General features: G+C 37.8%; 2 protein-coding genes across 4 annotated transcripts in view; one reads left to right on the top strand and one right to left on the bottom strand.

Annotated features, from left to right (window-relative positions):
• LOC110383457 (acetyl-CoA carboxylase) overlaps positions 1-4,974 on the bottom strand; it is an 87,720-nt gene extending 82,746 nt beyond the window's left edge. The window contains exon 1 of the mRNA XM_064042611.1: positions 4,647-4,974. Coding sequence (XP_063898681.1) covers positions 4,647-4,728 — 82 coding nt within the window. The 5' untranslated portion in view covers positions 4,729-4,974. The remainder of the gene's footprint in view (positions 1-4,646) is intronic.
• On the top strand, positions 1,862-27,324 carry LOC110381388 (uncharacterized). Of its 3 annotated transcripts, XM_064042607.1 has the most exons (12): positions 8,538-8,668; positions 12,174-12,345; positions 12,938-13,001; positions 13,907-14,072; positions 16,555-16,743; positions 17,063-17,221; positions 18,435-18,626; positions 19,832-19,975; positions 21,180-21,368; positions 22,504-22,698; positions 25,919-26,031; positions 26,680-27,324. In XM_064042607.1, the coding sequence occupies exons 1-12, from the start codon at positions 8,611-8,613 to the stop codon at positions 27,244-27,246; spliced, it is 2,208 nt and encodes a 735-aa protein (XP_063898677.1). In that variant the 5' UTR covers positions 8,538-8,610; the 3' UTR covers positions 27,247-27,324. The 3 variants fall into 3 exon arrangements, with proteins under 3 accessions (XP_063898679.1, XP_063898678.1, XP_063898677.1); XM_064042609.1 differs by lacking the exons at positions 8,538-8,668; positions 12,174-12,345; positions 12,938-13,001; positions 13,907-14,072 and adding an exon at positions 1,862-1,880; XM_064042608.1 differs by lacking the exons at positions 12,174-12,345; positions 12,938-13,001; positions 13,907-14,072 and having other exon boundaries at positions 8,532-8,668.
• The last annotated feature ends 352 nt before the right edge of the window (positions 27,325-27,676 follow it).

Raw genomic sequence — 27,676 nt, 5'->3', positions numbered from 1 at the left:
GTGAAGGTGAAATAGGACGAACGATAAATCTTCGGAAGTGAAATAAAGGGCAAATATATGTGTGAGATTGACTTTGAATGACATTTGTTAAGTCATTCTGTGGTTGATAGAGTTGTCTCTGCTATCGATAGGAAAATATTATTACGGTTATTTTTTTATGATTTAATTTTTAATATTCTTAATGGGGGTTTAGATTTTATTTGTGATTTAAATATTTAATATATATGTTACTTTTATGTTTGCTTTATTTTTATGTTGGCTATGAATCTTGTTTCCCTACAAGCGACCGTTGGTTATAAAGTCATGGCGTGAAATATGACCATTATGCATTTGTTAGCGCAAGTGAATGGAAAAAAAGCGTGTTAAAAATATGTATACAGTTCAGGTGTCAAAATATAATCTTTTGTCGTTGAACCCAAATAATCTTTGACCCGTGAAAATTATCTATTACTTCGTTGCTAATTGTGTTGACAAAATATATCAACATCACGCATTTGGTACATTTTTGTTGAGTGATTATCAGGTTATGAGTTTTAGTATCGGAGAGCACGTGAATGTCTGTCCTGCGCCTGATCTCTCTCCGGTGCTGTCGGATTGCCGTCCCATCGCGCTATGAGAGTGAAGGAATAGTGAGTGCACCTGTGTCCAAGAAAATGCTCGTGCACTATAATATGTCCTGCGCAGTTGGCTATTCTCCTTACATGAGAACAGCCGCCGTAGTCGATACTCGGCTAGGAGGACATCATGAGTTTTAGGAAGAATAATGTAAGTGCAAATAACTATAGGTAATATAAATAGGTGTAATAAGGATTTTTTTATGGCCGAAACTACGGAACCGATTCGCAAAATTCTTTCACTGTTGGAAAGCTACACTCTTCCCGAGTAACATAGGCTATATTTTATCCCGGTACGGGCAGTAGTTCTCATGTAACACGGGTGAAACCGCGGGCTACTTTTAGTGAGGTCTTAAGTACTCGATATCTTCGTTTACTATTTGTTAGGATAATATTAGCTTGGTAAATTAGCTTCTTAAACAAACTTGCTCAAAACAGTGTAATTTTAGTGTAACACTGCAAGCAACTTAAGGTTTGGTTTTTCAATTAGTAGTTTGCAATGGCAAACAATACGTAGGTGCTTAAGATTATGTCAGTTGAAGAGAATTAAAAATCATCTACCTTGCTTTGGCTGTGTTGGGTCCAGCTTTTAGTCTCACCAAATGCAGTTGGGTACCAGTGTTTTACAAGGAGCGACTGCCTATCTGACCTCCCTAACCCAGTTACTTGAGATACCTTATGCTCCCGTTAATCTAGTTGTCAGACTTTATGATTGATTACTCGTAACGACTGGCAAATATTCACATGATAGCCGGGACCCACCAATGTAACAATAAGAAAAAAAACCGGTAAATAGACTGTTACAACACCACACCAAGAGTTTGATGACCAGACACTAAACACTCTTCAAAGTTTATGTCTTTTGAATATTACAAGCATGTTGTATCGTGTGATACATCTCAACAGGACATTTTAACACAATAATCTCAAATGGATGGCGAATAAACACTAAACAAACAACATTTGACGAAACTAGATTAGATTATATCTTATCATCGCGCCATTGTGCCGAAAACGTTCAAGGATTGTCAATTGATCTACAATGGTTATAGTTATGAGGATTTGCTAACGTATGCCTATCTTGCATCAATCTGTGTTATAGATGTCATGATAAATTATGAAGTCTGAAATACTTTGTGGAATTCTGTGACATAAAGTGTTAGGAAAAATAATGTAGAAGTAGTGGTGGCAAAAGGGCAGATCCTATAACAGGATTTTTTGTGTTACTGTAGCCTTGGTATTTAAAGGGCTCTGAAAAGAACTAAGGTGGGTTTAGTCAGTAAGAGTTCTGACACTCATTCCCACTGTAACCGCAGCTGGAGGGGTCATCTGAGGATTCCCCATCTCCGGAAAGGGGAAAAGGCTGCATTTGGGATGGTTGCTACCTTTTCCGAAAGAGTTATGTTTTGAGGTAGAAGGTAGATGTAGAGGATTTTACATGACAATCAATACTGGTAGCGCCTGTTCCCGACATCAGTGAACGTCCATTTGTTATATTTTTAATTACATAAATGTATTCTTTATTTAAATTATATGTAAGTATAACTAATATAACCAAATTATTCACAACATACGACACGAAAACGTGCGAATTTCGATTCTAACCTCATTAGAAAAACAACGAATTGATTTTATTTAACTAAATTCACCGCATAACTGGTATTCGATTGAATATTCGACAAACAAGCATTTGAATAAGTAGTTTACTGTCAACTAGCTTATCACCGCGGTTCCCGTGTCTAGAGAAAAGTATTCCCGCACATGGATAGAAAGTAGCCTAAATATTATTTTGATGTCATCATCCTCCGAGCCTTTTCCCAAACTATGTTGGGGTCGGCTTTCAGTCTAACCGGATTCAGCTGAGTACTAGTGCTTTACAAGAAGCGACTGCCTATCTGACCTCCTCAACCCAGTTACCCGGGCAACCCGATACCCCTTGGTTAGACTGGTTTCAGAATGCGTAGGTAATAGAATACTCAATATTGATAAATAAATAAATTCAGGAAAGATATATTTTGAAAGGCGTCTTATACAATTCCGTGATGACCAGATGTAGAAGGTCAGAGGAATTGGCGAAAGCTGTTCTTCCAAGGTCTTTGAGGAAGGCCTTTCATGATTTACAAGGTCCTTTAAAAGCAAATCTCTTCGTCTTGGCAAATTTTATTCCGAATGTACCTATGAAAAAACACTTATTATGTTGGACATGTGCGAAGCATCAGAAGGCATTTTTTTTTACTTGAAGAGTAGTTTTTTTTCGTCCATTTTAATTACCGTAGAGTCTCTTATTATTAACCTATTTAGGAGCAGCGTAGATATTTTTCGAGATCTGTCTACTTATGAGAGTGAAGGAATAGGGAGTGCACCTGTGTCTGCGCAAATGCTTGTGCACTATAATATGTCCTGCGCAGTTCGCTGATTTCCTTATATGAGAACAGCCGCCGTGGCAGAAATCGGCAGTGGACGATATTATTATTTTTTTACTTATGTGTGTAATTGTTTATCCAAACTATGCAATATGATTGTCATTGACTGTCGTTAACTTTTTAACAAGTTTAAAAGTGGAAGAGGTTTCCAATGCCCTCAGTAGCAGCTCGTTTACAACAAACCGAGTAAGGTCATCGAAAAATAAGCGAACTTCAACAAATTCTCAATAAATGAATAAATTAAATTATACAATCATAACAAAATCTGCGTGGTTTCAAACAGGTTTCGTGTGTTGTGATGTTTCCTCTCAATGAACCGGTATCATGTGTAAAATTGGGCATATGATTAATTAGTGGTTGTTGCTATTCTTATGGACTACCATATGCTTAATATTGTTAAAGCAAAAGTAACTCTGTCTATCTGTTTGAACGTGTTCAGTTTTGGCTTTAAATGATGTCGTTTGAGGAATTCATAAATTACTTTTTTTTATCTTAGTTCGGGAAGTAGCTCTCTCAGAACGCGGGGGGAACCGCTGAGAACAGCTAGTCATCATCATCTCAGCCATAGGACGTCCACTGCTGAACATAGGCCTCCCCCTTAGATCTCCACAGATACCTGTTGGGGGCGACCTGCATCCAGCGTCTTCCGGCGACCTTTATAAGGTTGTCTGTAGCTAGTAATAAAACATTTTTTTAATGACCGTCAAAGCTAGACAATTTCAGTATTTTACTAGACAATGTCACAGATTATTTTATATTTACTACGACAGTGTGATAGTCATTGGTAAGATACAGACAATACTTATAATCATTCGCTTCCGTATACTTATATCTACTTATGAATGAATACATATTCAGAAAGGACATACCCTAGCAAACGCCTATACAAGGCAACGTACGATTTCGTCAAATAATTTTACTGATCTGAAGTGAGCCATTTTCATTGCATGTGTTGCGCATGCGGAGTAGTGTATTTTTCGTACATTTTACAAGTAGGTACCCAACTTTGGGTTAAAATAAAAAATAATAAAAATAAAAGAGAAAAAAAGAGCTACCTACACGTGATTTTTTTGCCAATTATTCTGTATATTTATTACATTGAAGATACTTTGTAAAGTTACTTCCTAAGTATATCATTTGTTAAACTAATTAAAAATGGTTGTCTAGGCAATTATGCCTAGTTAGGCGACCTAAGGACGTGCCTATTTATTATAAAGGCAAAAGTTATTGACGTAGTCTTATAAGACTTGAATAAAAAACGTGTTGCTTATTTTTCCTATTTACCTACAAAATAATTACAATGCATGTATTCTAAGGAAAAGTAAATATTCAAATATACTGTTAAAAGTTAAAGAGCAAGTACAATAATGTGCTATTCTATGCAAATTAGGTGACATTGTCGTCACAACCAAACGTATTTTCGTAATTCACGTTTCAATACATTTTTGACGTAAAATCGTGATTTATGGAAATCTAGAAAAAAATTGAACCCCCAGTCAATATATCGCATTCTATAACGCACTAGACTTACAAATAAAAGAAAAACAACATAAAAAATTAATCCAAAAGATCATTATTCAAAATTAAAAACGTAAAGAAAAATACTCACCCGAATCTTCACCGTTCCCAAAAAACTTAATAATAAAAACAAAAACTAAAAAAAGTCCGATAAAAATGATAACCGTAAACATAAAACAGAAAAAAAAATCCGATAAAAAATTCACATCACTACACTGTCACTGCATAATGGCGACTGATCAAATTTCCCGCCAAACTTTGACATGTGCTAACGAAACGACTTCACACTACGAACTTAAACTATTAAATAATTAATAGGTATATAATTACGTTGTATATCGATAAACACTTAACTTTATTTATAAAACGTTTAATTGGTTAGTTATTTTATTTCGTTCACGCGTGGTCGGACCGCGAGCTAAGCATGTACTACGTATGTCACTGAAATAAAGCGATGAATGACCTTGTAGTAATATTAGGCGTCTTGTCGACTCGTTTGTTGAAAGCGACGTAAAGCGCTGTTTAAGATTGAAGTTACATATTTTTATCGCATGATCCCTGAACTTAGATTGATATCTTTGTTCTACATTTAGAATTAGGGCTGCGACGTGTCGTTTTTTATCGATATCGATAAAATTAGATAACAACTTGAAAGCATTTATCATTGAATTACCAAATTAAAAAGTATATAAGAGAGTACATAAGAAAGTATATTATAATAGAGTACATAATAGGCGTATATAAGAGAGAGAACCTACATAATAGGAGTATATAAGAGGAGTACATAAGAGAGTACATAAGAGATTACATAAGAGAATAAATAAGAGAGTACATGAAAGAGTACCTAAGAGAATAAATTATCTTCGTTGTTATTTGTTTGTGAGAGAAAAGAAAAAATACGTGTCCATTATTTTAGGGTTATCTAAAGACGGAGTAATCACTTTTATTCACCATGCCTATTGTGAAGGGTGATTTATTAAGGCCTGAAAAAAAAATATTTTATCGATATCGACATAGATGAAACTGAAAGGTCTACAATTTTGCATGGAGATATGCGAGACCCTGGATTTACTGTAGACTGTAGACGATTACGGATTATCGGCTAAGGGTGAGTTGAACCATTTAAGTATAGCGATAATCAAGCCATAACCAGCCGTGAAATAGCCGCCCATTGTCAATCGGCGATTTGACAACTGAAAATGAGGTGGACTGGTTAAGAGACCCCGATTTTAAAAGCCTGGAAAATCTTTAATATGTAAAGGCCAAATTCTATACAAATAGGTAGGTACTAGCTTTTACTCTCAGATTCACTTGCATCCCGAGATAACTGCTTCCATAGACGGATGATAAAAATGGATGGTGACAAAAACTATCCTACGTCCTTCTCCCGCGCCCAAGCTACCTCCCGTCTAATTTAGCTTAAACAGTATTGTCATACTTGAGTTATAGTTGAGTTTCAACTACAAAACTTACTATAAAACTTCACTATACCCTGGTAAAGTAGGCCATATTTTATGCGGGTACAGGAAGAAATTCAGGGAGAAAAGGCTAGCAGCAAGTCTAAATTATCTTTAGGTACTTGCTTTTTAAAACAAACATTCATTAATTCACCCAAATTTTAATATTTACGTAGATATTTACATATTTACAATACACTTAAAAACTATCCCAGTAAAACGAAAAAAGAGAAAACTAAAACTAAAAAGCGTCGTTCTTTTTAAATAAAGAAGATCTTTGTTTGAACACTATATTGTAGGTACTATATTCCGAATCTACTGGACAGATTAAAAAAAACCCTGTATTTAAGAGAAAAAAAGAACCCCAATTTTTTCTGAGTACGGGAAGAAGTCCTTCCGAGACGTGGTTGGAAATAGGTATGTAGTACATTTGATTGCTTGTTTGTAATGTTTGCATTGCATTAAAGCTCCCAAACTCCTGAAAAAATTGATTATTACCCGAGCGAATCCGGGACAGATGGTTAGTAAGATCAAAATCCTCATCATCCTCCTGCCCTTATCCCAATTTTATTTGTGCTCCTTCCATACTCTTCTATCTGCCGCCATCTCACAAGTAACATTCTTTCGTGCCATATCTACTTTCGTACAATCCATCCATCGTTTCTTTGGTCTTCCTCTTCCACTATATCCGTCCACGTTCTCATACTCATCACCTTCCTCACAACATGACTTTCATTGCTCCGTGGTTAGTAAGATAATAATATAAATTAACCGGCGAAAGACTGCTTATATTGATATTGGTTTTCTGCTTACGACATCTGGTGGCGAATTGATTAGTTGCCATTTTTATAGGCAACTTACAAGTTTTATTAGTTCTCTATTTAAATAGATAGATGGCGTTGTCAGAAGCATTTTACATTTTCAGCAGTAAGTATAGAACATGGGATAGGAAAGATTCAGATTTGTTTGACCAATGTTCTCTCTAAGATAGCTTGTAGGCTGCTTGAGGGAGCTACAAAATATCCCTATTACCATCATCATCTCCCGAGCCTTTTCCCCAACTATGTTGGGGTCGGCTTCCAGTCTAACCGTATGCAGCTGAGTACCAGTGTTTTTCAAGGAGCGACTACCTACTGACCGCCTCAACCCAGTTACCCGGGCAACCCAATACCCCTTGGTAAGACTGGTTGTCAGACTTACTGGCTTCTGACCCCATAACGACTGCCAAAGATGTTCAATAACAGCCGGGACCTACAGTTTAATGGGTTTGGTTAAATCGGTTAAAATTTTGGAAAAAAGACAGACAAAGCTACTTTTTTAATTTTAAGGTTAGTTTGGCTTAAATCAAAAATATTCAAAGTATTATTTAGTAACATTATAGATACAGGAAAATATTATATATGAGGAAGAGGGATAATAATATTACTCAACGCTTAACTACATTTAAATATGTCATATTCGAGTGAATCCATAGTGATGTGCTAAGGTTTACCTTACTCGATATAATAATAACTTTGTTTCGATGCAAAATCGAATTATTTATTCGATGTTTATTTGAAGTTTGTACAAAATTGGGCGAGCGGTTCTTCATTTATACGTAGCGAAATATAAATTGAAATTAAATAGTAAATTGTAATTCCAATAATTAAATTATAATAGACAGCTGTGTTGCTGGTTGTTGGTTCATCATCACATCACTAATTCTTGCAAGCCATAACATTTGGAAGTCATAAAGGGCGTTTATGAGGATTATGTACTTTCTAAATATTAACGTAAAAAAGTAAATATTTCTTAACCTAGATAGCCAACTTTCAATAAATGATTTTTACTTTGTTTTTTAATCGATTTAAAGATCTATCTAGGCGGCTGGTAGACGCTCGTGACCAAAAGGCTGGCTATTACCTCGGACAAAGGATCAGCATGGCGATCCAACGAGGTAATGCTGCCAGCCTCTTGGGCACGCTCACAGTCGACAACGATTGGGTCGATTTTTTTCACGCATAGTTTTAGGTTTTGTACTAGAATAGTTTTTAATTTAAATTTCACATCCTCCGAACCTTTTTCCCAATCATATTGGGGTCGGCTTCCAGTCTAACCGGATTCAGCTGAGTACCAGTGCTTTACAAGAAGCGACTGCCTATCTGACCTCCTACTCCTCAACCCAGTTACCCGGGCAACCCGATACCCTTTGGTTAGACTGGTATCAGACTTACTGGTTTCTGACTACCCGTAACGACTGCCAAGGATTTTCAATGACAGCCGGGACCTACAGTTTAACGTGCCATCCGAAACACAGTCAATGGTGACTAAGATATACTTAGAAAGTACATACAAACTTAGAAAAGTTGCAGTGGTACTTGCCTCACCTGGGATCGAACCCGCGCCCCCATACTTGAGAGGTTGGTTCTTTACCCACTAGGCCACCACGACTTAATTAAAATTTAATTAAGTCGTCTTAATTTAAATTTAATCGATATTTAAATTCGATTCAATAAACAATAGGAAAACGCCCAACTCTCATTGTAACCACGACAGTATAATGAAACAATCACAATAGTTATTACTTTTAACTAAACTGTTACTGTAAACTTAACAAATATGTTAAAAATATATGTTTTTCTGTGTTTCTTTGGATTTGTTCTCGCGGATCCAGATCGTAAGTTTACCTTTACTTATTTAAATAAAGTGAATTTGCTTGAATAGAAGTAAGTATAGATCTACTATGTTTTGTTAACATAGGTAATATACATAGCATTTGTCCTGTTGGGCGCGGTTGACTAAATATTTTAAAAGTCAAATATTAATAGTGGAATTCAGACTGGGTTTTGATCTAAGCAGCTTCTAAGAGACCACCAAATTGCGCACGATAAGCTTAACACTTAATCCCGGTTCTCTTACTGCGTATTTCAATAACCGACCGATCCTTTGTGTTTCAATTAGAGATTGTTTAACATAATTTATATGGAGCTAATCAAAATTCCATAAATACCCAATCGTAAAACAACGGTGGATCGGTTATTGAATTCCGCAATAAGTCCTAGTCTGAAGGGACGGTAATCCACCCCGATTAGAGAAAGAGCATTTTATGCAATACAGTTTGGCTTACCCCCTGTTTCACAAAGGGGATCTCACTAATTACGAATACCACTTTATTAACTATCTTGCTTGCTTGAGTAATGGTAAGATTTGCGTATTTAAATTGATAAAAATGTATACCACAGCTAGCATGAAGTTCGCGTACAAAGAGTTACAATTTCGCGGACATTTTAGAAATGTTCGCCCGCAATGTGTTACTGTTTGCTACAGCGAGTACACCAGAAGATACATTTGTGTGTGTCACAGTGCCATATACCAATGGAACCGAATCTTAACAAAGCTTTACTAATAAATACTAATAAACTCTGAACTGGTTTCTTCCCCGGTCGGATTGCCGTCCCATCGCGCTATGAGAGTGAAGGAATAGTGAGTGCACCTGTCATCATCCTCCTGCCCTTATACAGATTTTATTTGGGGTCACAGCATGTTTTCTTCTTCCATACTCTTCTATCTGCCGTCATACCACATCGCATACCTCAATTTCAATTCTCTCAAACTTCGAGCTCGCATCTTACGTTGCACCCGGCTGTTTTGGTGCGACAATCCTTGTCCATTTCCACAGGAGCCGGGTGCTGATCCTGTGCGTCGCCTATGGGGTACCCCTAGCCCTATCGCTCATAACATTTACTGTCTCCATGCTGTAGTAGTTTTGGCATAAGTTTTATGGTCGGCCGCCTGCCTGACACCAACCTACTTTGGGAATGCTGTTTGAATTCCATTCAGACCGGGTTTTGATCTAAGCAGCTTCGACGACAGCACCAAATTGCGCACGATAAGCTTAACACTTAATCCCGGTTCTCCTACTGCGTATTTCAATTTCAACAACCGATCCATCCTTTGTTTTTTCAATAAGAGATTATTTGACATTACTTATATGAAGCTAATATCAAATTCCATATCCAATCTTAAAACAACGGTGGATCGGTTATTGAATTCCGCAGTAAGTCCAAGTCTGAAGGGACTCTTTGGGAATGCTGTTGTGGTGATTTACCCGTCACCGTGCGGGTGGCCCAAAGTGCAGATGTTATGCACTAGCCTTTAGGTTCCCTTAGTCGCCTTTTGCTACACCCATGGAAGATAGACGGGGAGGTCCCATTCTGATCTGGGACCGCCATGGAACCTAACGGAACGTAGTGCACCTGTGTCTGCGCAAATGTTTGTGCACTATATGTCCTGTGCAGATGGCTGATTTCCTTCAAACGATTGGACGCCATTATTTATAATGTTTATATTTTATACATATATTTAGGTACCAGTTACCAATTAACCAAAATCACAATTTCCACAAGGAAAAAACACGCATAACATAACAATAACAATCAGTATATTGTATGCGTCATAATATCATTTAAAAATAATAGAGTAGGTATGTGTATACTGCGGTTTCACTCGCTGCCAGAGGGAAATACTTTGAGCATAGAGGTACATTTATAGGCCAACACGGATATATAATGTGTATAGTTGAGAAAAGACTGGTAGCAATTTGTGCATACAGTTTTGTATATAATATACGAGGGCTGCCTTTTAAGTTGTGTCGTTTGAAATAAGTATAGATAATCCAATAGGTTATTACCGTTTATTAATTTTTTAAGAATACTTAGCGATATTTAATTCACTTTTGCATGCACTCAAACTAGTTTTTAAATATTTATTCCATTCCAAAGTAGGGGTAGTCAAAACGGCCAATTTGTATACGTCAACAGCTTCTTCAGGTGTGCTGAAAGGTAGTCCACGAAGAATTTTCTTAATTTTGGTTAATGTAATAAAATCATTAGTGATTAAGTTAGAGCTGTAAGGTGGATGATCCAATATTTCAACATTTTGGGAACTCAAAAACATCGGTGTTTGGCGGGCGGTGTGCGAACTTGCATTGTCATGGTGCAGTATCATTCGACGTCTTGGATATTTTTTTCTAAATTCGGTGATGACTTTTGGCAAACAAACAGTGGTATACGAGTCAGCGGCAACCGTCTCGCGATATTTTAGTACAATAGTGGCGACGAGATCACCCTTTGCCGAAAACGAGGCAACCATTTTTTTTTAAGTGCTTTGCGTGCGTACGGCTTTGGTCGGTTTTGGCTCGTTTTGGAAGACCTTGACAGCTGACTGCTGCTTAGAATCCGGATCGTAAGCGTATATCCAGGACTCGTTACCACTAACTATATCATAGACCTGCTTTGACTCTCCTCGGTCGAATCGCTGCAGAGTTTGACGGCACCAACTTACTCGGGGTGTTTCTTGGTCGTCGCTAAGAAAATGTGGTATCCAATGAGAGATCATCTATCTTACGCCAAGTTCTTCGTGTAGGATATTTTTGACTGTGGTCCCTGAAATGCCCACGGATGCCTCTATTTCACCATATGCTACATGTCCGTCTGCGAGGATTAGCTGCCGCACAGCCTCGATATAAACTTGCATCATGGCGGTTTTTGGACGACCTTCACGTGGCCTGTCACTGAAGCTAGAGTGCCCAGGTTGAAATTCTAAATATCAACTTTCTGCGGTCCTAAGGAATGGTGCTACATCACTAAATACAGAACTAATCTCTTTCTAGCACTAAAGTCGCGACAATCCCCTTTTAAAGTTGTAGAAAATTATCGCACTCAAATTTTCCTTACACATTTCCATTTTTGCAACCGACCTGTCACCTTTGAGTGGACGATACAATAAAACTATTCGACCTATTTAAAAACATTCTTTTGTTTTCGAATTCTAAATTCAAAAAGATTCAAATGGCATATATATATTTTTTAATAATCGCGGGAAGTTAGCGAACGACAGAACTTAAAAGGCAGCCTTACGTATGTATGTTAATTTGTAAGGTATGTAACTATGGGGCCGCGGGATTGTTCGAAAGAGCCCTGAGAGGCCCTGATACATAAAATGCCTGCAAAGGAACATGATGGGTTTTAGTCAGTAAGAGTCTGACACTCCCTCACGCTGCTAGCCCAAAAAAAATGCCTGAGGGCTATCTAAAAGATGGACTAATAACATTTTAATTTTTTTACTACTCAGTGGGGCGTAATAATACCTATGCATATACTTATAGTTTTCACTGATTTCAGACGAGGGGCAAATACATTTTACGGTCGGTCATTATAAGGCAAGTGGACATACTTACCTCACTTGTGAGGTAGAAAAAAAAGAATATACAGTCCACGAAGGGGAAAAATACAATATTGTTGTACACTATTGGAATGATTTTCAAAAAAAATCTAATTTTATCAACGATGTTACGTGAGTAATAGTTATTTTGGCTAGGCACGTTCTAGATTCCACTCGGTTTCACACGCGTCCCGAGGAGATTTATCATCATCATCATCATCATCATCATCATCATCATCATCTCAGCCATAGGACGTCCACTGCTGAACATAGGCCTCCCCCTTAGATCTCCACAGATACCTGTTGGAGGCGACCTGCATCCAGCGTCTTCCGGCGACCTTTATAAGGTCGTCTGTCCACCTTGTTGGTGGACGTTACTTCTAGTAAATTGATGCTAAGTTTCATCAAAATCCATCTCGTAGTTTTTGAGTGAAAGAGGAACAAACATTCATACGAACTTACAGACTTTCACGCTTATAACATTGGTTGGATAAATATTTAACCGACTTAAAAAAAAGTCTTGAAATTACCACGTTTCGTTTAACCGATTTTGACGAGGTTTTCAGCATAGTATTGTCATATTGTCTAACATATACAGACTCATTAGAAGGTTTAAGGTATACAAATTCATATTATTTTTGAAAGATGTTTCTTTTCTAACAGCATGAAACTTTAACATTTTAAAGTAAAAATAACTCAGTGACCTCTTACCTATTCTCTACAGATGTGAAAACAAAAATAAACAACGAATAGTTTTGGCTAAAGAAGTCAATAAGTCAATATCAACTGTAAGTAAAAGCGGAGTTTATATTTATTCGAACCTTATTGCATAGCTCATCATCATCTCCCGAGCCCTTTTCCAACTATGTTGAGGTCGGCTTCCAGTCTAACCGTACACAGCTGAGTACCAGTGTGCCACAAGGAGCGATTGCTTATCAGACCTCCTCAAACCAGTTACCAAGGCATCCCAATACCCCTTGGTGAGACTGGTGTCAGACTTACTGGCTTCTGACTACTCGCAACGACTGCTAAAGATGCTCAATGACAACCGGGAACTACAGTTTAATGTGCATGGAGTTTCTTGCCCGTTCTTCTCCATAGGAAGCTACTTTTGGAATGGGCAACTAGAATCAAACTTATTTATAATTTTGACGTTCATAAGTGCTTGTAAAAGCCTACATGAAATAAATGATTTGAATTTGAATTTGGTTAAATCGGTTATTAGTGAATAGCTGTGACACAAAAATGACCTGAAAAGGTGTGAGGGCCCAGCGCCGTGCCCCAGCGGCGGCAGTAGATGCTACGGGAAATATCTCGATTCTGGCCTTAGTGTCTCGCATGGTCGGCAGCGAAGTAAGGTGGAATATCATCGAGGCCTTTTGGATGTGAAGGTCGTAAAGGGAGAGTAAAGCTGTTACTTCTGACTTAGTGGTCGTCGCAGGGTGGCTGATCTTCGGCCACCATAGGGCGCGGCCTGCGGGCGACAGACTAGGGGCGTCTGTCGTAACTGGTTTGAAGGGATCAGATTGTAAAGCACTGGTACTCAGCTACATCCGGTTGAACTGGAAGCCGACCCCAACATAGTTAGGAAAAAAAGGGCTCGGAGGATGATGAAGAAAGAGTTTCTTAGTTTGACCTGCATGTATGCATGCCTGCATGAATTCCGTAAATTTATAAAGACTTTCTCTTACAGTTTACAGCTCAAACAGGGATGCATGATAATTGGAACTGCACGGTATTCGCCCATAAGAATATCAATCAATTTTTACCTCTTGTAAAACATCCAGATCCAATATACATTAATGATACATTTGCTGGGGCATATTGTTCTATGAAAATCAACGTCGCACGTCGTGAAAGTAAGATTCGTTCTTAATCTATACTAATAAAATAAACAGCAGTGTGATTCTATAAGACTTCACTCTAAACTTCGCATCTGAATCCGCCGTGAGTTACTACACTAGCGCTACTCTTGCGAGCGCGTTTGCGAGTTGAACTAAATTAAACTCGAGATTTTGACAGATAAAGTATGAGATGACTTTTAGAACGTTTTGAATCGAATGCGAAGTGAGAGTGAATAGCGAAGTGAAATGCGAGTTGTTGTCTGAATTTTATAGAATCGACGTACAGGCCAAAAGTTTTTGTTTTGTTTGTTTTGATTTGAAAAATTCTTTCACTATGGATTTACATATAGTTATAGAATAAGGAATGAAAATGCATGTTGTTTTTCTACTTTCGGTAATAGAATCGCTGTTCGTGGTAATAACTACAATCAGTTTTTATACCTCTTACCTATATTTAGCTTCTTTTGGAACAAAATATATTTTTTTCTTTATACATATACTTGCATAAAATCTACAAAATCTTAGGTAGTAGATTTAAAAGTCCAAAACCATGAAATGAACTTAAAGCTGCTTTATCAAATAAAAAAGTATTATTTCGAAAGGTTAAACTTAGAAGTCGTGATTATATCTGGGTAAAGTTGCGTTTATTGTAACTTTTTAATCGAATCTAACACTATCTAAAATAATCTAAATGATATCTTACCATTCTATGATATTACATAATTACATTTTAGAAATCTCATTTTCCTTAATTTTTTAACATATGATCCTCCCAGCCGATTATCGGCTACGAAAGCTGTTCTCATATAAGAAGACCACCCAGCTGCGCAGGACATATTATAGTGCACGAGCATTTGCAGACACAGGCGCACTCACTATTCCTTCACTCTCATAGCGCGATGGGACGGCAATCCGACACCACCGGAGAGAGACCAGGCGCAGGACCGACATTAACGTGCTTTCCGATGCACGGGTGTATCAATCACCAACTTCCAGGCTCCGGGCTACTACAAAACTATTTCGGCCCGATTTCATAAATCCTCTTAATGAGAAAGCCAAAAGGCTTGTCGACGTTTCACGTGACTAGAAGGGGCTGGCTTATTCTTCGGAAAAAAATGGCATTGCCATACAACGTGGCAATGCAGCCAGTCTTCTGGGCACGTTTCCGGAGGACAGTGATGCGGAGGAATATTTCAATTTGTCCTTTTACACATGTTTTTATTATTATTTTAGTTTGTGGAATTTTAGTATCAACACGTAACTAATGAGGGTTTTCTAAAATGGCGTCCACGAGGTGGCAGCACCGAGTCGTCAGGTCCAGGTAACTGTCAAAGTGCTTACCTTTACTATGAATAGTGAACGATTTTAGTGTTTTTTTTTTATTTTATAATGAAAGTACTGCATTATTGTTTTACTATTGCGGTTGAGTAAATAAAAAAAACTAAATCATATTGTGTTAACAAATTTTTCAACAAGCTTTTCCTTAGTACCAGTGACTTTTGCACCCTCTCTCTTAGCTCAATTTTTAGTTCGGAAACCTTATTCTGACCGTAGTCCATAATAAAATCAATAACACTTCCAATATAACAGAATTTCAATAAAAAATAAGTTCGGAGCCTACAATTCCATACTATTTGACAGCTGTTTGGACCAGACGCATACGTGGCGCCACCCTGTGGCAGAAAAAATTGAGAAGATCCTCATTCTACGTTGCCGTGCCCTACAGGGTCTACACTGTACTATATTATAATGAGTAATGACTAGCGACCCGCCCCGGCTTTGCATGGGATAACAGTATTTCCCCACTATTTAATGTATGTTATGATACATATAAACCTTCCTCTTGAAACAGTCTTTCTGATAAAAAAAACCGGATGAAAATCGGTTGCGTAGTTTTGAAGATTTAAGCGTACAAAGGGGCATATTGATAGAAAAAGCGACTTTGTTTTATACTATGTAGTGATACTGGCTTCAGACCGCGGCCAGCTTGGTGTGTTAATAAAAAGTAGCCTACGTGTTAACCGGGCTAACAAATCGGTACATCTATTTTTGCGTGAAAGAATAACAAACATATATCCATACATTCTCACAAACTTTCACATTTATAATATGTATAGGATGGATCTTTTAAACTTATAGAGTGCAATAATAGTGAGCAAGCGGCGGAAATATAGTGGCCTTGTCGGAAACTATATTTTCGAACCGTTTGGGGTCCGAATGCCCACATTCTATTTAAAGATCTTTCTAGGCGGCTGGTTGACGCTTCTCGTGACCAGAAGGCTGGCTATTACCTCGGACAAAGAATCAGTATGGCAATCCAAAGAGGTAATGCTGCCAGCCTCTTGGGCACGCTCCCAGTTGACGAATTTTTTGACGCTTTTTAGTTGTTTGTTTTACTACGATAGTTTTTGATATTTATTGTAAATATCTATGTAAATAAAAGTCACATAATAATAGTAAGTGATAATAAGGTGCATATTATTTTTTATGTTCTCAGGCCCGCCACAAACGATCCTCGTCAACAACATGGTTTTGCCAACAAGTTTTAATCATCGATTTGACGTAAGCTTCCTCTGGAGAGCCGAGTATCGCTACGGGGACGGTGATCTCATCAATGCAACGTGCGCCAACTTTCAGAATACGGCCCCTGTTACAATGAGCTACTTCTTTGCTGATAACCTCAGTAGTTAGTACCTATATAAATATATATTACGTCCAAGGCCGATTTCACATAAGGACATCAGCCAACTGCGCAGGACATATTATAGTGCACACGCATTTGCGCAGACACAGGTGCACTCTCTATTCCTTCACTCTCATAGCCCGATGGGACGGCAATCCGACACGACCGGAAAGAGATCAGGCGCAGGACCGATATTAACGTGCTCTCCGATGCACGGGTGAATCAATCACCACCTTCCAGACTACGGGCTGCTTTGTGAAAGTTTCTAAAACCCACAAAGCGACGACTCAAAATAATCATTCTTTGTTACTTACTCTTTCAGACCTTTTCAACAGTTCAGCAGAAACGAAAAGTGTGGCTGCAGGTTTCATTACAGAAATGCATCATGAACACAACGGTACAGTCATGACATGTTCCTGTAAAGGTCAAGGTCATACGCTTATTGCTGTCATGGTCACGTTCATCTTAGGCAATTTCAAATGTAAGATTTTTGTTATCATTATTTTCTATCTACTTTATTATGTATTTTGTGCCCGGCAACTAATTAAAAAACTAACTATTAGGCAAAATACATAGTGTCTTTATATATTTTTATGACTTTTTTTTTGGGTAAATATTGATTTAGTTTAGTAGTTTCTAAGTATATCTTGGACACCAATGGCTGATAAAAAGGTGAAGGAAAACATCTTGAGGAAACCTTGACTATATAGTCTGAAATCACCAACCCGCATTGAGCAAGCGTGGTGATTAATGCTCAATCCTTCTCCGTGTGAGAAGAGGCCGCAGCCCAGCAGTGGGACGATAAAAAGGCTGTAACAGTAACAGTAGCATTGATTATTTTAAGTTGTAAATACAGTTTTACAATACGATTTACACACAGTACAGTTTTACAATACCTCAAATAATATACCTCAAAAGTCATTTATAAATGACTTTAGTCCCGCTATATTGAAATATTTTGCATTAAAAAGTTTATCGGATTGCGTTTAAATTGTAAGAACTTTCAGTGTCAAACAAAGACATCTAAAATTACTTTGAAGTATATTAATTAAGATCACACGTTATTTCTACTGTTAACATAGGTATTTTATTTTGATTTTTCAGCTACTAAAAGATTTACCTTTTTATCCTCCCTTTATTTTTATTAGGGACTTTTAAACAATGTACAGGCCAGTCCCATCGGACCATATAGGCCCTATATTATAGGGCCTTGTCATACTAGCGGATTGCGAGCGTCTCCAAAACAGAGCGGGCGAATAGCGAATGCGACGCGAACACGCTGCGGCTGCTCAGCGAAGACGTCGCGGACGTACGGCAAGTTCGCAACGTTTTCGTCGCATGTTTGTAGCAAATTAACGACGTACAATACACTCAGTAACAAAATGAATTCAAACAATTATAGAATGGAAGAGAGCGACTACTTTGTGTTTTCTTGCAAACGAATAAAACACTGCTTTTCGCGACGAATTTGTTGCGCGTCCGCAATGAATTCGCTGCGTATGCGCGGCGTGTTCGTTGCGCGCCCGTAACGTATTCGTTGCGCGTCCGTTCCGCTTTGAAGACGCTCGCAATCCGCTAGTATGATAAGGCCCATAAACTTACTAACTACTTTTAAGCTAATAAATAGACCTACTATCTAAAACGCAACAATGCAAACTTAATTCCTATTAATTAACCTTAACTTATTTTTGCAGATAATAATCAAATTGCAGTCAAAATTAACGGGAAGTATCTAAGATATTATGTACCTGATAACAATTCTTTTTCTGAATTAGAATATAAATCCACGAGGGGTGAATCGATAACCGTTGTATGTGAAAAAAAAGACCAGAATACAGTATTGCAAATTCTGGAAGCGGAAAGTCTTATCGGACACACGAGAAAAAGTAAGAAACATTCTACTAACTGTTTGCCGGGTTTTCGAGCGTTCCAAGAGACTACTTCTCATGCCATCAGAGAATAAGTTACATGCATTTTATGTTGCAATTTTAACATCAAGGAAAATGGGAATGAAAAGTCTAGGAACTTAAATAATTCTCAAATTATGAGTCGTGGTGGCCTAATGGGTGAAGAACCAACCTCTCGAGTATGAGGGCGTGGGTTCGATGCCACGTCAGGCAAGTACCAATGCAACTTTTCTAAGTTTGTATGTACTTTCTAAGTATATCTTAGACACCAATGGCGGATAAAAAGGTGAAAGAAAACATCTTGAGGAAACCTGGACTATAGTTTGAAATCACCAACCCGTATTGAGCAAGCGTGGTGATTAAAGCTCAATCCTTCTCCGTGTGAGAGGAGGCCTGTACCCAGCAGTGGGACGATAAAAAGGCTGTAACAGTAACAACACTTGCGCAGGCTTAGGTGCACTCTTTATTCTCCATCCGAACCAGAAAGTTTATTTTTATGGGATAACATCAAATGACCCTCCTGCTGTGGGTTAGCAGCGTGAGGGAGTGTCAAACTCAAACTGACTAACACCCATCATGTACTTTCGTAGGCCTTTTATGTACCAGGGCCACGGTAACACTTTCGAACAAACCCGCAGCCCCGGTCTTGGCCCTGGTTTGCGCCGCTGGAGCCAGAAAGTCTGACAACCAGTCTTACCAGGGGGGCAGGGTTTGCCAAGTAACTCAGTTGAGGAGGTCAGATAGGCAGTCGCTCTAAGTACAGTAAACTGCACATTAGTGGTAACTGTCATGCACCTTAACTCAATAGCAATAAGTACGATTTTCCTATAAAACTGTTACCACTGACCTGAAGTTGACTGTACAACACTGGTACTCAGCTGCATCCAGTTAGACAGCAAGCAGCAGTGTGATTCTATAAGACTTCACTCTAAACTTCGCATCTGAATCCGCCGTGAGTTACTACACTAGCGCTACTCTTGCGAGCGTGTTTGCGAGTTGAACTAAATTAAACTCGAGATTATGACAGATAAAGTATGAGATGACTTTTAGAACGTTTTGAACCGAATGCGAAGTGAGAGTGAATAGCGAAGTGAAATGCGAGTTGTTGTTTGAATTTTATAGAATCGACGTACTGATCACAAAAGGCTATGCAGACAATAATGAAGTATTTATTTGTATTCCAGATTCGTCGATGTCGTCGACAATATCATTTGAGAGCAGCAAAAATATTGATAAAAAGTTCAGGTGTGGCCTAGACTCGGAGAACAAGGGACAAATTGTGTTAATAGAACTAAAGTTTTCTATTGGAGAATTGCAAATAAGTACAGGTATGCAAAACGTTTTAGTACCTGTCGTTTGTGTGAATGTAGATACCCCAAATAGAATTGGGGTGCTAATTTGAAAAAAAAACTATTACTTATGTAACTTGATAGGTAATTGAACCCCATGACTCATTTAATAATAACTAGCTTTTGCCCGCAACTTCGTTTGCGTGGAATAGTGACTACCAGCAGATTTTTGATTTGACCAATAGATGGCGCTATATGTCCGGAATAATTTTTTTTTGTAATAAAAACTATCCTATGTCCTTTCTCAAGTTTCAAACTATGTCTGTACCAAATTTCACACAAATCGGTTCAGTAGTTTAGGCGTGAAGAAAAGACAGACAGACAGACAGAAAGACAGACAGACAGACAGACAGACAGACAGACAGAGTTACTTTCGCATTTATAATATTAGTTTGGATTTCATTTATTTGCATAAAATGTTTTACAAGAGTTGGTAATAGACACATTCCGTAGTTATAAAACTGCAGACAAACGAGAGAAAACAACACAAAATATAGGTATCATTTGCAAGACAAATTAATAGAAATAGTTAACAATTTCATACGGGACAGCTTTTATGAGCATAGAAATATAATAGGGTTTTAAGTTCAAAGCTAAAATTTTCGAACAAATAAATATTTTCTTCTTTTTAGAGCGTTTAAAGAAAAGCTTTTTTATTTTTATTTTGGATTTTGGACAGTATTATAAATAAGGATTTGACCTTTTTTAGAAAGGGGCAATTTTTTGGGGCTGTCTTACGTAACTTTTTCGTTCGAAAAGTGCTGTTTTTCAGCCTAATTTGAATAAACGTCTTTGAGTTTCAGATTGAATACCTATACCTTTTTAGGGTTCCGTACCCAAATGGTAAAACGGGACCCTATTGTTTTAGCTCCTTTGTCCGTCCGTGCATCCGTCTGCCACCAAGCTGTATCTCATGAACCCTGATAGTTAGAGAGCTGAATTTTTCACAAACGATGTATTATTGTTGCCGCTATAACAACAAATACTGAAACTAGAATTTAATAAATATTTTGGGGGGCTCCCATACAGCAAACGTGTTTTTTTTTTGTCCGTTTTATAAATAATGGTACGGAACCCTTCGTGCGCGAGTCCGACTCGTACTTGGCCGGGTTTTCCATTAAGAATCAGTACCTAGGTACAGTTCTTTTGTGGGCAAATAAAATATATATATATGTTTTTTCAGATCTTCACCCTATAGATGTGCAATTAGAACCGAAAAGCACAGTCCTGGAGCTTTATTACTACAGAAAACTTAGGGTCATTTACTACGATTTTGAAGTAGGACAAAGCTTAAATGTTGTCTGCAAGAAGCTTTTCGAAAAAAACGTTGCAATAATGAAATTAAATTTAGAATATCCAGCTGAAAATATAGGTAAGTTGTTGTCTAATTTATTTAAAAATCAGCTTTTTCCCGCGACTTTGTTCGCGTGGAATAGTGACTTTCGGCAGATTTTAGGTTTGACCAATAGATGGCGCTGTACGTCCGGAATAAAATTTATTTTTCTATTTTTTTTGTAATAAAAACTATCCTATGTCCTTTCTCAAGTTCCAAACTATGTCTGTACCAAATTTCAAACAAATCAGTTCTGTAGTTTAGGCGTGAAGAAAGGACAGACAGACAGACAGAGTTACTTTAGTATTTATAAAATACTAGCTTTAGCCCGCGACTTCGTTCGCATGGAATAGTGACTTCCGGCATATTTTTGGTTTGACCAATAGATGGCGCTATATGTCCGGAATAAATTTTATTTTTTATTTTTATATATTTTTTTTGAAATAAAATCTATCCTATGTCCTTTCTCAAGTTCCAAACTATGTCTGTACCAAATTTCACACAAATCGGTTCAGTAGTTTAGGCGTGAAGAAAAGACAGACAGACAGACAGACAGACAGACAGAGTTACTTTCACATTTATAATATTAGTTAGGATTAGTTAATTAGTTAATAGTTAATTAGTTATTAGTTAGGATTGTACTATTTCATCTTTACCTGCCTCGTTGGTCTAGTGGTCGCAAGCACGACTGCTGTGTACGAGGTCTCGGGTTCGATTCCCGGGTTGGGCTGAAATCGCTTTGTAGGATTTAGAAACTTTCACAAAGCAGCCCGTAGTCTAGAAGTTGGCGATTGATTCACCCGTGCATTGGAGAGCATGTATATGTCGGTCCTGCGCCTGATCTCTGCCCGGTGATGTCGGATTGCCGTCCCATCGGGTCATAGCAGTGAAGGAATAGTGAGTGTACCTGTGTCTGCGCAAATGCTCGTGCACTATAATATGTCCTGCGCAGCTGGCTGATCTCCTAACATAAGGACAGGACATCCACCATGACCAAAATCGACCTTGGACGCCATTATTCTCATTATTAGACTTTAGATAGGCACGGTAGACCGCAAATCAGTGGAAACTGGCATGCACCTTAATTCAATAGTAATAAGTACGATTTTCCTATAAAACTGTTACCACTGACCTGCAGTTGACTGTACTATAGATAGATTATCAATAATTTTAGATAAACTGTATCCTCAAGAAGAAAGGAACATTTCACATTCATTCGAATTAAATGAAAAGAATGAAGCTACAAATATCTCTTGTCAGTTGAGAGAAATGGCGGGAGGCGATGAATCTAAATTAATCAGAGAAATCAAAATTATTCTTCGGGAGAAACAAATAACCACTACGTCTACTACGACTACCACTTCTATGCGTAAGTATTTTTTATCGTCAGAATCACTGTCATTCAAAATACATATCAGTTGCTACCTAATTGCTACCAGCTAGCATTCGTTGCTACAAATTACTAACCTGGTTTTGAAGATATTCAGCATCTAAAGGTGACAGCCATTCTGATATCAGGATGGCTGTCATTATTCACTGTGTGTGGTAAGTATTGAGTTTTTTCACCCAGAGTTGCTACCTAATTGCTACTCTGCATTAAATTATGGACCTAACCAACTTTGCGGAGAGTAGATTTTTTTTTTTAAACGGTTTTATTTAGCTCACCCCGTTTGTTTTATTTATTATTTATTCATTCTTGGGTCAAATTTAGAAATTGAAATTTGAGTGCCTTCCTGTAGTCAGATTGATCTGAAATTTGGTACACACCTTTATTTCCGATGACAATACAATATAGTAATATCAATAACATTGCAAATCCAAGATGGCCGCCGGTACAAAATGGCGGATAACGTAGGTTTTATCAATCCCGTCAATGTGGGTATCAAATGAAAGTGCTCAACCAGTAGAATACAATGTACTATATAAAATTCAAATCCAAGATGGCGGCCTTTACTAAATGGCGGATAACTTAGGTTTTATCAATCCCATCAACATGGGTATCAAATGAAAGGTCTCAACAAGTAGAATACAATTTACTATGCAAAATTGAAATCTAAGATGGCCGCCGCTACCAAATGGCTGATAACAATTTTTAAACGGTTTTATTTAGCTCATCCCGTTTGTTTTATTCTTGGGTCCAATTTAGTAATTCAAACACCCTCTTCCTGTCAAGCGATTAATCTGAAATTTTGTATACACCTTTTATTCCGATGACAATACAATATAGTAATATCAATAACATTGTAAATCTAATATGGCCGCTGGCACAAAATGGCGGATTACATATTTTTCCACAACCCCCTCAATATGGGTATCAAATGAAAGGGCTACACAAGTAGAATACTGTCAGCAACCCAGCAGGGCCCAACAGGGCGCCAGGCCTGCCTGGGCTGCGGGATTGTTCGAAAGAGTTACCGTGGCCCTGGTACATAAAAGGCCTACGACGAAACATAACTATTTTTAGTCAGTAAGAGTCTGGCACTCCTTACCGCTGCTGACCCAGGAGGGTCTCTTGATGATTTTGGTGTCGTTAAAAAAAATGACTTTTTTTTAAATTAGATTGTAATAAATTATCAGGTAAGAGACCGTGTAATAATGATGCACTAAATGAATTAGATACAATGAGGAATATTCGGTAGGCATTTTCATTAAATACTAAAAACTAGAAAATAAAAAATCGGTAAAAAAACTTTTAAGTCAAACGGTTTTATCTTATGTGCACTGAAAACTAGAAAATAAAAAATAGTTACTTTCCTGTCAACCTACGTAGGTGGTCTTGGTCATATTAGACTAAAATAAAAACGTGGGGCCCCTCTGAAATCCTACCTATGGCAAAGCATATCTTTATACTTTGGTAGATCATGAGCTCGGCGTTCGCTGGTGAAGCCACTACGGCTGATTATTGATTGTCAAAATCTCCAGTTACGATTATAGTAAGTCGATGCAATCCACACCTATTATACCTCTAGAAGAAAGTACTACAGCAACAGTTAATGGGCCCCACGTTTTTATTTTAGTCTAATATGACCAAGACCACCTACGTAGGTTGACAGGAAAGTAACTATTTTTTTATTTTCTAGTTTTCAGTGCACATAAGATAAAACCGTTTGACTTAAAAGTTTTTTTACCGATTTTTTTTTAAATATTAGTAGCAATTGTGTTGCAGCTTAATAACCTAAAAAAATATTAAATTAAATTACGAAATTCATTGCCATAATATAATGCGTCAATAACGTTTATAGTGAGAACAATAAATGATTGAAAAATGAAAAAATCTTTCAAATCAGTTCAGTCGTTTCAGAGCCAAAGTTATAACGAAGAAACAAAAAATGATTCCCCTTTATTTTATTAGTGTTGATTATATATAAGAAATAACTTGATTTACGACTAATTGGCTGATCTCAGAGAGAAAGGCCGGGTGGCCGTGAAATTAATCTGCATGCATTTCTTCTTCCGAGCCTTTTCCCAACTATGTCGGGGTCGGCTTCCAGTCTAACTGGATGTAGCTGAGTACCAGTGCTATACAAGGAGCGACTGCCCTATCTGACCTCCTCAACCCAGTTACCCGGGCAACCCAATACTCCTAGGCTAGACTGGTGTCAGACTTACTGGCTTCTGACTACCCGTAACGACTGCTGAAGACGTTCAATGGCAGTCGGGACTTACAGTTTAACGTGCCATCCGATGCAATCTGCATGCTTTTATTACACTGGTCAACAGCATTTTTGGTGCAAAGGTGAAATATATTATTTCTAGAATATTTGATACGTAATCGAAGTCCAGAACATAAAGTTGCACGTCGGGATTTAGAGATATACCCCTCCTAGAATACCAAAAAACGCGTTTTTATTATGAAATTTGATGTAAATTTTTGGGGACAGCAGAATTTTCTAGTAATTTCTACTAAAGCATTATATACCTAGTACACTTTCCCCGCATTAACCCATTTTAATTTATATTTTTGCGAGTTTTCTTTCTCAATATAATACCATTTTATATCTAAAGTGGAGTTTTTTCATACTAATAATAAAAATTAAAATTTGTTGACTAGTGTTATTGACTAATTATTCTTATAGCGGAAGTGGTATCCTCATCTTCACCCGACCTTCAGCCAGTCACAGGTAAATTCCTTTTCACATAAAGCTCTTTTCTCGCGACTTTGCTCAACCAAAATACTATATCTCAGGATGTTAATCGGATATAAATGATGGGATACATATTATATCCTATAGTGAAAAGCCGGCTTAAATAAATAAATATAGGTGTAGATGACGTAATTATTAGATTCAGTCATAGCGTGACCATGCATGAGATCTCGTGTTCATCATCCTCATCCTCCGAGCCTTTTCCCAACTATGTTGGGGTCGGCTTCCAGTCTAACTGGATGCAGCTGAGTACCAGTGCTTAACAAGGAGCCACTGCCTACCTGATCTCCTCAACCCAGTTACCCGGACAACCCGATACCACTGGATTAGACTGGCGACAGACTTACTGGCTTCTGACTACCCGTAACGACTGCCAAGGATGTTCAATGACAGCCGGGACTTACAATATTTATTTTACTTTAATACTTCTTTATTTTATTACAGCGGTTGATCCGCCACTGACATACAAAATTGTCGCTGTGGTTGTGAGCGTGGTGTCAATAATCATTTGCGTTACCACCGCTGTCATAAAGATGAAGAAGAAAAGTCAGGTTCAGGTAAATTAACAAAATATTTCATCAGATAATATAACAAGCTGATATACAAAGTTTATCGTACCTAATCACATTTTTAATACGTTAATATCATCATCTCCCGAGCCTTTTCCCCAAATATGTTGGGGTCGGCTTCCAGTCGAACAGGGTGCAGCTGAGTTCTAGTGCTTTACAAGGAGCAACTGCCTATCTGACCTTCTCAGCCTAGTTACCCGGGCAACCTTATACCCCTCGTCCCGTAAAAAAAAATATATTGCCTATAGCCACGATGTGAAGCTTCACGCTTACCAAAATGAAACAATTTTTAAATCGGTTATGTAGTTTCGAAGCTTAATCAATATCTAACAATAGCATATAAAATATAATATAGTATTTGCAAAAATACCGTTGATGCAGTGATCATAAGAGCAACTTTTGTGTACGGTATCTTAGCTTCAATTTCTGGAGCCGAAATCAAATTGTAGATTATAAGAAACTTTCACAAAGCAGTCCTAAGTCTGGAACTTGGTGGTGATACATATATGCATCAGACATAATTGGTTTTCCTTCTGATTTCTCTCCGGTTGTTTCGTATAACCGTCCCATCGGGATACAAGAGTGAGGGAATAGAGACCAATAGTCTCCCAATAATTCCCTTAATTTTATTTACAGGGAGGTCCTCACAACCCCAACTACGAGAATCTACAAAATCCAAGAGACCCTACTATCCCTGCTTACCCACCACAATGGGACAACCAATACGCAGTGCCAGTAGACCGAAGATCTGAGAACACGACATACAGTGTACCTTTCACTGAACCAGCGTATGCCGAAGCTATACCTAAAAGTCAAAGAAACAAAACACTAACGGATCCAACGTATGCCGTTTTGGACATCAAAAATCAACCTCAAAAGAACGTTTATAAAGAAACTGATGATCCAAATTATTCTGAAGTTTACGCTACTAGGAAAGAACAGTGTTACGCTGAAGTATTGCCTAAAGTACTTAGAGATAAATTTAAAAAGGATAATAATCCCTATGTGAATGTCGGGAACGAATCTCCTTATGCCAATGCGGGTGAACCTATGTACTGCGAACCTAATGTGTCAAGGGATAATGGTACTTATGCTAATGTTAATAATGAACGTTATGCTAATAGCCGACCTAATGAGTATGTAGAACCAACTTATTGTGAGCCACCTAAGCCTATGGCGAGAGGAAAGAAAAATAAACGTTAAAAAATAAAATTTACATTTGTAAGTTTGGCCAGTTTTACTGGTTACTGATAAAGTCTCTGATAGCTTGTCAGGAACTTTATTAAACGAAAGTTAAGGTTATCTGTCAGATAAACGACTGGTTTCATAGATCTGGGATAGCAGTGTTTGAATAGCAGTTTTAACCATATTGGGCATTCTGCTACCTACTAATATAAGACCAATCGTATTCCAACGACATTCGATTGGTTTGCGATTGGTCTGCTATTTTGGTCTATACGGCAGGTTGCTCTACAATCATATTGCAATCGTAAATCATTTGCAGACAAAATGATTCCTTATTGAATGACAGAAAAGGATAAAATCGTTTATTTCATAGAAAAAATAGCGGAATGCCTCACTCATACGCTTCCATCGTAATTGAGTCGGGGATCTGAAATGAAATGAAATGAAA

Source organism: Helicoverpa armigera, chromosome 29 (genome assembly GCF_030705265.1).
Source record: "Helicoverpa armigera isolate CAAS_96S chromosome 29, ASM3070526v1, whole genome shotgun sequence".
Lineage (NCBI taxonomy): Eukaryota > Metazoa > Arthropoda > Insecta > Lepidoptera > Noctuidae > Helicoverpa > Helicoverpa armigera.
The sequence above is the reverse complement of the archived record's forward strand: the minus strand, read 5'-3'. Positions and strand labels throughout refer to the sequence as shown.

Excerpts from the sequence above, each read along its gene's own strand:
- LOC110381388 (XM_064042607.1), top strand. The coding sequence starts at position 8,611 with ATGTTAAAAATATATGTTTTTCTGTGTTTCTTTGGATTTGTTCTCGCG. Across the intron at positions 8,669-12,173 it reads TGTTCTCGCGGATCCAGATC|ACGAGGGGCAAATACATTTT; the intron begins GTAAGTTTACCT and ends CACTGATTTCAG. Across the intron at positions 18,627-19,831 it reads TATCGGACACACGAGAAAAA|ATTCGTCGATGTCGTCGACA; the intron begins GTAAGAAACATT and ends TTTGTATTCCAG.